We start from the raw sequence: 10,253 nt of genomic DNA, 5'->3' as shown, positions 1-10,253 counted from the left end.
TATGTAATAAATATATGATGAAAATAACCCCCTTGGGCACTCCCCCCTTAGACTTGTGTGCTGTTTCCCTATATTCCTCCCATCTGTTGGCAGAGTACCCTCCCCACAAGCTGACCAGATGGAGAGATGCCCCCCTCCCAGCCTTGGCAACAGTCCCCTCCCACCCCCACCCTCCAAACGAGCACACACCACAGAAGCCAGCTTAGCTGTAAACTATTGGATTTGAGACAGGAACAGAACAAGTGGGGGAGGGGGGAGGGGGCAGAGGCAGGTGGGAAAGTGAGAGTGGTTTAAATAGGGGAGGATGGGAAAGCACAGTGATGGGGAGGGAGGGGAAGCAGGCTATTTACAAGAAGGCTCAGGGGGCCAGAGGCTCATCTTGGAATATTTTATAACAATATAAATAAGATTCTGGTTTGCTTTTCCTTTTCGTCTCGTAAAGGAGAGAGAAGTGCAGAGTTCGATTCTGTACAAGGGGGCAGCGGCAGAAGGCCGGCCGGGCGGGTCACTGGGCGTCCACCCGGAAGGACAGCAGCTTCTCGGAATGCATGTTGTTCAGGGTCCGCAGGTCCGGCAGCTTGAGCAGCAGCTTGGTGAAGCGGGAAGTCTCCGAGGGCCGGTTCTTCAGCACCAGAGCCCGAAGAGCCCGCAGCAGCGTCTCCTGGAGCTGCTCCACCGAAGCGGAATTCTCCATGCCCGAGCGGTCTGTGGGGAGGAAGACGACAGCAGTGAGGCAGGCTCCTTGAGCTCCTCTGACGAGGACCCGGAGGTGTGCGAGGACGTGGCAGGCAAGGCAGCCTCTCCCTGAAGCCCCTCGGAGGGCCCACGGGGAAGGAGAAGGAGGGTGCTACTCCTTCTCCCAGGCCTCTGCCCAATGCTGGGAGCCAGGGCCACAGGCTGGCCACCTCCCATTCCCCCAAGACCATACTCCTCCCCTCAACAGGCCACATGTGACCAGGCTCCCTTGCTATTTGCTCTGTAGTTCCCGCTGCCTGGGATGCCCTCCCCCCCCCATCTCCCCCCAATTCTACGCCTGGCAACATCTTACTTGTCCCTTTGAGGCCCCACTCAAGTGTCACCTCCTTCCCCCAGCTCCCCCAGGCAGAAATAGTTTTGTCTGTGCTTCCTTGGTTCATGCTTCTAATGTGACACTTATCTCACTGTTTTATTATTAGTCAGGCATGAGTCTGTTTTCCCAAGCTAGACTGTGTCTGAATCATGTCTGTATCCCCAGTGCCTGGTGCAGGGCCTGGCGTAGAGTAGGTACTCCATAAAAGGTATGTTGAATCCAACCGCGTCTGCCTCCTCCCGGGTCAGGCGAGAGCTTGAACCTACCTGCAGATACAAGTACCACCGCCGTGAAGAGGCCTAGCTCCTCCTCGGTCAGCGCCAGGGAGTTGAGCTTCTCGCTGAAGTCGAACATGGCATTGAGCAGGTCTCCCATGCCCATGGCGCCCAGCTCTTGCAGGCTGTAGGTGGTGCGGCTCAGGAACATCACTGTCTGGTCCTTCACGTTGAACAACGATGCAAAGCGCACCATTAGCACCTGAATCGGGGCGATAGTCAGACTGGGTGAGGTGGGAAGAGCACTTTGCCAAATTACGCCTCAAGGTTGGTTGCCAAAGGATTCAAGGGCAAGGCTGTTGATTTCTCAGTAGGGAAGTTGTTTCTGAGTGGGTAGTGTGGGGGAGGGTGGGAATCTGGAGTGGATTCTTCCCCAAAGTTTACTTGTTCACATCTGGAAGGAAAATGGCAATGCGCCATGATATTATTTTCATGTAATGGGTAGTGATTAGATGCCAACTAAGATGACAGAGTCTTAGCCACCCGGAGGTGGGAATGGGAGGGGTTCTGGCTCCCTCCCTCAGATACTGGAGTTTCGTAAGCCCAAAGAACCCCCTGCCCACCCCAGAAACCATGCGCTTCTTGTCAAGGGCAAAAGCAGGAATGAAAAAGGGTCACTCACCTCAAAAGTGCCAGCCTTAAGCAAGGTGACCTGGTCATGCTGAGAAAGGTCACGGAAGCCAGGGATGTGCTTTGCAAATTCTACCACCTCCCGCACAGCAGGTGTGAAGCTCATCGAAAAGTCCTCCCAGATTTCCTGCACAGTCCGGCCACTGCGTCCGTGGGGATACATATTCATGGGACAAGCCTGGGGAAGGAAGGGACGCGGAGAGGGGAGAATCAGCCAGATTGGCTTGAATGGGCTTCCCTGCAAGACAGGGTTCCAGGTTTTTCCCTGGGCTAGACTTTGTGGCCTTTGGGGAAGGTCCTTTCATGTAAAACAGCAATCAGGTGCTGGATGGCAATCAGGGATTCCCAGGCAGAGCCTAGACTGCAGGTCAGGAAATCCTCTCTTAGAAGTAATTGCTACCTTCAGCCTCCAGGGACTACCCAGCTGCCTTCGCCTAAGTCCCTCTATGACCCCTGCCCTCCACAGCTACTCTGTGCCCTCACCAGCAGAACGTTCTTGGAGTTGCTTTGTCTTGGACCATTGGCAGGTGCCTCGCCTTCTGGAGCCGAGTACATGTGGGTGGGGCATAGCCGGTGCCCATTGCTGTTGGGCTGGTGGCAGCTATGGTGGGTAGGGCCAGGGGGCCAGGCAGGAGGGTAGGAGGAGGGGCCCTGGTGTAGACCGTTCAAAGCCTCATTATGACGCTGGGCAGCCAAGGTGTTATTGTCATTGGGGGCAGGAGGGCAGCCAGGACTCTCCCAGCGGTGTGGGGTGGTGGCTGCAGGGCTTCCAGATGTATGGTTGGCATTGAAGTTGCTAGGTGAAGTGCCCAGTTTGTCATGGGCATAAGTGAAGATCTCTCGATGGGCCCTGGCCACCTGGGATATCACATCCTCCATGGTGGGCTCAGGGCTGGGGGATCTGGGTGGTGTGAGCTGCTGTGGGAACTGAGAAAAGCCCACCAAGGGTGAAGGGGCTGGAGCAGGAGGTGGTGAGGGGCCCATAGGGCCTGAGGTGGGGTGCTGGGTAGACGAGGTCTCCAAGGGGCACTGGCTGCTCAGCTGGTTGTTGGCCAGGTTCATGGCACTCTGCATCTCAGCGAGCATCCGCTGCTTCTCTCGTTTGGGGATACGCCCAAAACGTACAGCTGTAACAGGATAAGAGAGCTGGGTCAGGAAGTTCTCACACGCAGATGCATCTCTTCCTCCTAAAAGGGCAAGACCCTGAAGGTCTGGGGTTCCACGTGAAAACGAAAGCCAGCAAGGACACACCTTCAAGGGTTTTTTCCCAGTAGGTATTCTGGTAGGTGGTGACCAGAGGAACCAATGGGAAAGGAGTATGTGTTTACTCAAGAAGATAACACTAGCTTCCTCTATGCAAATGAGATTCTTGGTGTAAAGTGTCTTTAGAATTTGTGTGTGTGTGTGTGTGTGTGTGTGTGTGTGTGTGTGTGTATGTGTGTGTGTGTGTGTGTTGGTACTAGGGCTTGAACTAGGCCTGGGCACTGTCCCTTAGCTTTTTCACTCGAGTTGGCACTCTACCACTTGAGCCACAGCTTCACTTCCGGCTTTTTGCTGGTTAATTTCATTGGAGATAAGCGTCTCTCAGACTTTTCTGCCCAGACTGGCTTGGACTGGTGATTGGGTGATCCTCTGATTTAGTTTCATTTCCTGAGTAGCTAGGTTTACAAGTTTGAGCTACTGCTCTCCACTCCCCAAGTTTGGAACTACTTTTTGTTGTTGGTGGTGGTCATGGGGCTTGAACTCTGGGCCTGGGCACTGTCCCTCAGCTCTTCGGCTCAAGGTGAGCACTCTACCACTTGAGCCACAGTGCCACTTCCAGTTTTCTGGTGATTAATTGGAGGTAAGAGTGTCATGGGCTTTCCTGCCCGGGCTGGCTTTGAACAGCAATTCTCAGATCTCAGCCTCCTGAGTAGCTAGGATTACAGGCGTGAGCCACTGGCGCCTGGCTTGAAACTACTTTTTTATTTTTATTTTATTTTTATTTTTATTTTTTTTGCCAGTCATGGGGCCTGAACTCTGGACCTGGGTGCTGTCCCTCAGCTCTTCAGCTCAAGGCTAGCGCTCTACCACTTGAGCCACAGCTCCACTTCTGGCTTTTTCTGCTTATGTGGTGCTGAGGAATCGAACCCAGGGCCTCATGCATGCGGGGCAAACACTCTACCACTGAGCCACCTTCCCAGCCCAAAACTACTTTTTTAAAGGGAAGAATTAAGTCAGAAACTTTGGGTGGAAGGAAGGGGGAGGATGTGGAGCTGCTGCCTCACCATCTCGAGACATGCCCACGGAGAGACACTTCTTGAAGCGACATTGCTGGCAGCGGTTGCGGTTGATGCGGACAATGGAACAGTTCTCATTTTTCAGACATCTTTTATACTGGATGTTCTGCTGGATGCTCCTACGGAAAAAGCCCTGCAGGGCCGGGGCAACTAGTAAGCATTTGCATGTAGGCTGGGTCTGGGTATAACTAGGGGTGTAACTAGGGGAAGAGGTTCCCTTTCCCCTGCCCTCACCCTCAAGCCCACCTCACCTTGCAGCCCTCACAGGCGTGCACACCATAGTGGAAGCCAGAAGCCACGTCCCCACACACTTTGCACAGTAGCACCATGCCATTCAACTCTGTGGAAAGATACAAGCAGCGGATAAGCAGCGGCCCGAATGGTCTGAGGCTTTCTTGGCTGAAGATTCTAGAAAGGAAAAGCTCATGTCTAGGGGTACTCAGGTACCAGCCTGGATTGGACAAGCTAGTAGAACCCAAGGAGAAGACTGAGACTAGACAGGTCCTAAGAATAACTTACATGAAAACCAACTCCCCACTGAGCCCCTGGCCTGCTTCCCTTCCCCCAGTCAGGTGGACGTTCACTCACTGGTGATATTGCTGGTGCTCTTGCTGGGGGACACTCGGCTGCTGTCCTCCATGGCCACTTGTAGACTCCCTGGGGGACTCCCATTATAGAAGGAAGAGGAGGAAGAGGAGGAGGAGGAAGATGAAGGGGAGCCATCATCACTGAGACTGGGTGGAATGCTCCCAAAGGAGCGAGCTGGGTCCTGGGTGAGGGAGCCAGTGGGTGATGGTGGGAAGTAAGCAGGGCAACCTTGCGTTAGGGACTGGAAGCTGCCATTGGAGTTGTCACTATAGAGGGACTCTGGGCTGGTGCGGCTCGGGGAAGAGCCACTGGAGCCAATGTAGGTGATGACGCCACCTGGCAGGAAAACACAAAAGAAGTAGGAATCAGCTGACATGTCAGTCCCAGTGGTGTACTGGCTTACCCCTATAACACTGTTCCCCTTCAAAGTTAACTCTTTGGAATCTCTAACCTTACAGCTAATAAGCAACTCACCAACGCATACTAAATATGACATAATCTAGTCACAAGAAGAAACTCCCCAACACGTGCTAGACATAATAGAGCCAACTGACACCCATGACCCCTTCTTTGTACCCACAATTTCAACTCCATTTTGTGTGTGAGGCATGATCCCCCTGGGCATCTCACACATGGAACCCCCCTGCTGCAGACACTTTCCTAGGATATATCCACTACAACTAGTTGCAGGTGGCAGAAATGAGGATTAGATGAGCAGCTAATTCATTTGTTCTCTCTCGAAAACAAAAGGCTAGCTGCCAATGTTAATACTACAAAACCATGGATTTGTGAGGGGTGGCTAGCTAATATCCAAGAGAATATAGATCTTACAAAAGTAAGACAGTCACACATTTTCACCAAACTGGGGGCCATTTGTAAAAGGTAGTACAGGAAAGAAACTGGCCCAGCCTGGCTCCTCTGGCCTGCAAAACATGAGTCACTGTGACTATCTCTGAATCCAGGAAAGACTTCACAGGTATGAGCTGAAGGAGGTGGGAGAGAAGTACAAATTGTCCAGCCTAGTGCTCTGGAATTCCCCCTTCCAGATATAAATTTGATGATAACTTTAGTTCTCTGACCACTTAGGGACTTTGGCCCTTTGATTACATTGTTAACCAGGTGGCTCAGTTCCCATGGTATTTGTAGGAGAAAAGGGTGACCTACTGGCCACACCTCTTGCCAAGAACCTAGCTTGGTGTGTCATGGGTGGGGGTAGGAGAAGGGAGGATCCCAGGACACGTGTGAGCTGACACATGCCATGCCACCATGTCTACAGAGGCACATGTCTTGCTCACCCACTGACACACACTAAACTGGGCAGGGCAGTCTTAAAATAGCTCAAGGTTGGTCAGGGTGAACCCAGCTCCCTATAAAATAGTTTCACAACACATGCACTCCTACAGTTTCAGGACTGAAGTGGAGGATGGGATATTTATTTGGTGGTAAATGAACTTGACCTAATTTACCCATCTCCAAAAGGGGAGTGAGACCATCACCCAAAGACACTTCTGACTTTGAAAGCCAGGGGCTCACTCAAGACAGCCTACTTACTTCCAAATCTATTACTACCAAATTTGCTTTCTGACCCAGAGGAAACCAATTCCCCTTTTTCTGGGCTTGTTTTCCTTTCTGTGAGAGAGAAAGAAAAAAAGAGATGAAAAGCAGTATTTCAGCTATGATTTTGGAATACAGCTGATTGGGAGAGGTAGGAGTGGAAGAGAGCTGCTGGGGGAATTTGATGGAGCTGGTTCTAAACACAGTCCAGTGAAGTACAAATGGTATAAAAAACAGTGATTGGGTGTGAGGTCCCTTTTGGGAGCATAAACGAGGCAAGGGGAGGTCAGAGGTGGCCTCACCTTACTCTGCCTCAGTTTTGGTGGGGAAAGGGGACGGGCAGGCAGACAGGAAAAGGAGGCAGGCAGGCGGCGAGGGCGGTGAGTCAGCCCAGCTTCACCCAGATCTTGGCAGGGCGGGGCGGGGAGCCCGGGCCTCAGCCGGCCTCACGTCCCTGCTCCACGTGTGCCCCTCGCACGTGGCTCCCCAACGAGGAACCCCGGAACTCAAGGACCCGCCCACTCTGAGCATTCCCGCAGCAGCCCCGCCCCTGCCCCGCCCCTCCCTGATGTCCCAGGTCCTGGGGCACGGACCAGAACGCCAGCTGAGGCCGGGACAACCTAAGGGAGGAGAAAAGGGAACACGCGTTGCCGGGGTAACCAGGGGGCGGAGCTCATTATGTAACGGGGCCGGGAGGCAACAGCCAATGGGGTGGCGGCCACGGCTTCGGCTGAATGAAAACAAATGCAGCACGTGGGCCCGGTTCTCAGGCCATGTGAGCCTTACCCAAGCTAGGTTCCCTGCCTGGGGCCAAGCATCACGGTTCGGGACTCCTTCAGTGCGGGTCCCCACTGTCACTGTGGATTTCCCTTGTGAGATCCGACCCATTCCCTCAGCCCTTCCTGCCCCCATTGCTTCTCAGATTTTCTGGTGACTGCCGGAAGTAGAGAAAGGGGAAACGAGGGAAGAGATCCTCCTTCTGAGATCAGGCATACCCCCCAGCTTCAGGAGATGGTCACATAGGAACATTTCAGGGTACTGGTCTAAAACCCTGTCTCCCTCACCGCTAGTACCGCTCTCGATTTCCTCCAGACCGGAATTCGAGTCCTTCAGGCTCAAAGGAGCGAGCTTTAGGGCGCTTCAGGGAGCCCAATCCCTAGCAGGGGCAAACCTCCTCTGGAAATTCTACCCTATGGCCGGCCACTTGGCTCGCTCGCAAACCCTGGGGCAGAGGGAATCCCCCGTCCCTTGCGAAGTTCCTCTCATTATAAGCCACGGAAGTAGGGGAGACGGTGACAGAACAAGGAGGATGATCATTAAAAGAGTCTAGTACCTGTGTTGTTGTTGGAGTCCAGGGTCGTCATGTCTTCACCGGCTGAGAGTGGTCATTCAAACTGGACCTGGACACAAACGGGAGGTTGCGACTGTCGCTCTCGCCCCCTGGGCACTGGCTGAGGGCGGCGAGTGGACCCCGCGGCTCACGATCAGGACTCGAGGCACCCCGCAGCCAGGTCTTGGGGTGGCCGGACTGCAGCTCTGCAGAAGGGTAGGACGCCGAGGCAACGGAGATCTGCTTTGCATGGGAAGGGCAGGGAGTGTCGGGGTGGGGGGCGGGGGGGAATCAGCCTGCAGTAGCTCTGGCTAGAAGGTATCAAGGAGGGTCGGGTCTCTGCAGTGCACCGGCTGGCACTGCCTGAAAGCTCCGCAGCACTGCAGGATAGCGAATCTGGAGCTCCCGGTGCAAAAGTCCCAGAGGGAGAGAGGTGCAATCAGGCAGTAAGTAGGTGATGGGAGAAACGGGGCACCCAGGCGCGAAGAGGAGACGTGTGCCCTGCTACGTTCCCTCGGCAGCAATATTTCACTCTGCCTATCTCAGCCGCCTTTTGCCCGAGCCTTTCCCTGGGACAGAGGGCTCTGCGCAGGCGCCAACAGCCCAGGGTTCCCGGGCCGCACGCGGCACTGGAGCAGGTACCATGTGATCCCAGGGAGCGCCTCGTGCCCCAGTGACACACTTTTCCAGCACCCGGCACGTTGAGCCGCCGCGCGCCTGCGCACAGCTAGGACTGTTGGGATTTGTAGTCCACCGGTAAAAGCGGTGCACTGCCTATCTTTTCCCTATTGCCTCGCAGAAGTTCTTGTTGCCAGCTGGGAGGAGCTACTGAAAGTGGAGTTGGGTGGGGTACGCTGGAGAGACTGGGTGGCGTGTTTGGAAAGCCTGTATGGCAAGGGCATGTGAATTCCTGGGGAGGGACTGGCAAGCTTGGCTGCTCCCTGGGAGATCAAAGCTAACAGGCTCTTTCTGCAAACCTTGCAAACGTGAGAGATTCACGTGATTGCAGGACTGACCTCACCCGGAGGTTTTCTAGTGACACGGGGAGAGAGACAAGGAGGCAAGGGAGATTTCCCTGTAGTCAAGAGATCAAGCTGCCTTCTGGTACAGGGACGAGGCCTGAAATGGAAAGGCAATATGACCCCTTTTTCCCTACTCCTCTTAGGGAGAATATCCCAAGGGAAAGGAGTATCACAAAGGTGGGGATGTCCCTAGGGATTCCCTGTTTGCTTGTATGATACCACACCACCCACTCAAGGTGACTTTGGGATGAGTCACTTTCCACTGAGGAATAAAAAGGACAGCAGAGGGGATCCTGTTGATGAAAGTGCTTTGAAGTCCTAAAGTAATGGGGCAGAGGTGAGGCAGAAGTCTGGGGGCAAATGGTGCTCCCCCAGGTTCTACAGAAGAAAATATGATGCTCATTTTAATCCTCCCACATCCTCCTGCGTCTTCTTTTTCTTCTTCTTCTTCCTCCTAATCCTTCTCCTCCTCCTCCTTCCCCACCCCCTCCACCTTCTTTGGTGCTGGCACTGGGGCTTGAACTTAGCCTTGTGTTCATGCTTGGCTTTTCAATCAAGGCTGGCACTCTACCACATGAGCCACAGCTCCACATCCAGCCTTTTGCTGGTTAATTGGAGATAAGAACCTTATGGACTTTCCTGACTGCCCTGGGTAACTTCAAACCTTGATCCTCAGATCTCAGCCTCCTAAATAGCTAGGATTACAGGTGCCTGACTGCCCCCACCCACACACACACACACACACACACACACTGCATTCCACTTTAGGAAGGAAGGAAGGAAGGGAGGGAGGGAGGGAGGGAGGGAGGGAGGGAGGGAAAAGGAAGAAAAACTTAGACTGGTTCAAGATCAGACATCCATTGCTTGTATCATCTCTCTGAGGATCAGTGGAACATTGAACATGAGCCTAGAAACATCTAGAATCTACCATCAGGGCAGCAATTGCCCCGGGGGTAAAAAACAGGTCCCTAAGTTTCAAGTAGAGGTCTGGCCTCCTAGAGGTCTTGGGTTGCAGGAGAAGTGGGAGTTTCCTAAAGCATATGAATTTAGGCCAGCTCCAGCTTCTGCCAAGTCTTCCTCCTCACCAGTGCTTCTAGAATGGGTTTCCTCCATGGAGGAACCCCTTCTCCACTTGTTCACAGGCAGCTCCAGGGAAGCCTTGATGAATGGCCAAGAAACATGACAGATACAGAGAAAAGGTTAGGGGTGGGGCACAGTGGCAGGTATCTATAGTTCCATCTACTTGGGAGGCTGAGATAGGAGAATCACTTGGACACCATAATGAAGTACAGATTCAAAAAGGTAAGGAGCTAGACGCCGGTGGCTCATGCCTGTAATCTTAGCTACTCAGGAGGCTGAGATACGAGGATCACAGTTCAAAGCCAGCTGGAGCAGGAAAGACCATGAGACTCTTATTTCCAATAAACCACCAGAAAACAGGAAGTGGCGCTGTGGCTCAAGTGGTAGAGCACCTGCCTTGAGCTGAATAGCTGAGGGACAACAAAC

General features: G+C 53.4%; 1 protein-coding gene across 1 annotated transcript; it reads right to left on the bottom strand.

Moving 5' to 3' along the window:
- Positions 1–202: 202 nt before the first annotated feature.
- Nr1d1 (nuclear receptor subfamily 1 group D member 1) lies at positions 203–8,400 on the bottom strand. Its single transcript, XM_070028109.1, has 8 exons — positions 7,729–8,400; positions 4,842–5,177; positions 4,505–4,593; positions 4,242–4,386; positions 2,458–3,101; positions 1,967–2,152; positions 1,336–1,546; positions 203–705 (listed from the first exon to the last, which is right to left on the bottom strand). The coding sequence occupies exons 1-8, from the start codon at positions 7,757–7,759 to the stop codon at positions 506–508; spliced, it is 1,842 nt and encodes a 613-aa protein (XP_069884210.1). The 5' UTR covers positions 7,760–8,400; the 3' UTR covers positions 203–505.
- Positions 8,401–10,253: the final 1,853 nt, after the last annotated feature.

The sequence above is a fragment of the Dipodomys merriami genome, unplaced genomic scaffold, assembly GCF_024711535.1.
Source record: "Dipodomys merriami isolate MVZ:Mamm:240054 unplaced genomic scaffold, mDipMer1.0.p SCAF_19, whole genome shotgun sequence".
NCBI classification, from domain to species: Eukaryota; Metazoa; Chordata; class Mammalia; order Rodentia; family Heteromyidae; genus Dipodomys; species Dipodomys merriami.
The sequence above is the reverse complement of the archived record's forward strand: the minus strand, read 5'-3'. Positions and strand labels throughout refer to the sequence as shown.

What these genes read in the sequence shown, in the direction of transcription:
- Nr1d1 (XM_070028109.1), bottom strand. Translation starts at nt 7,759, where the DNA reads ATGACGACCCTGGACTCCAACAACAACACAG. An exon ending in GGACTCCAACAACAACACAG is followed by an intron (nt 5,178 to 7,728) that starts GTACTAGACTCT and finishes TTTTCCTGCCAG; the next exon opens with GTGGCGTCATCACCTACATT. An exon ending in ACGCCTGTGAGGGCTGCAAG is followed by an intron (nt 4,387 to 4,504) that starts GTGAGGTGGGCT and finishes CCGGCCCTGCAG; the next exon opens with GGCTTTTTCCGTAGGAGCAT.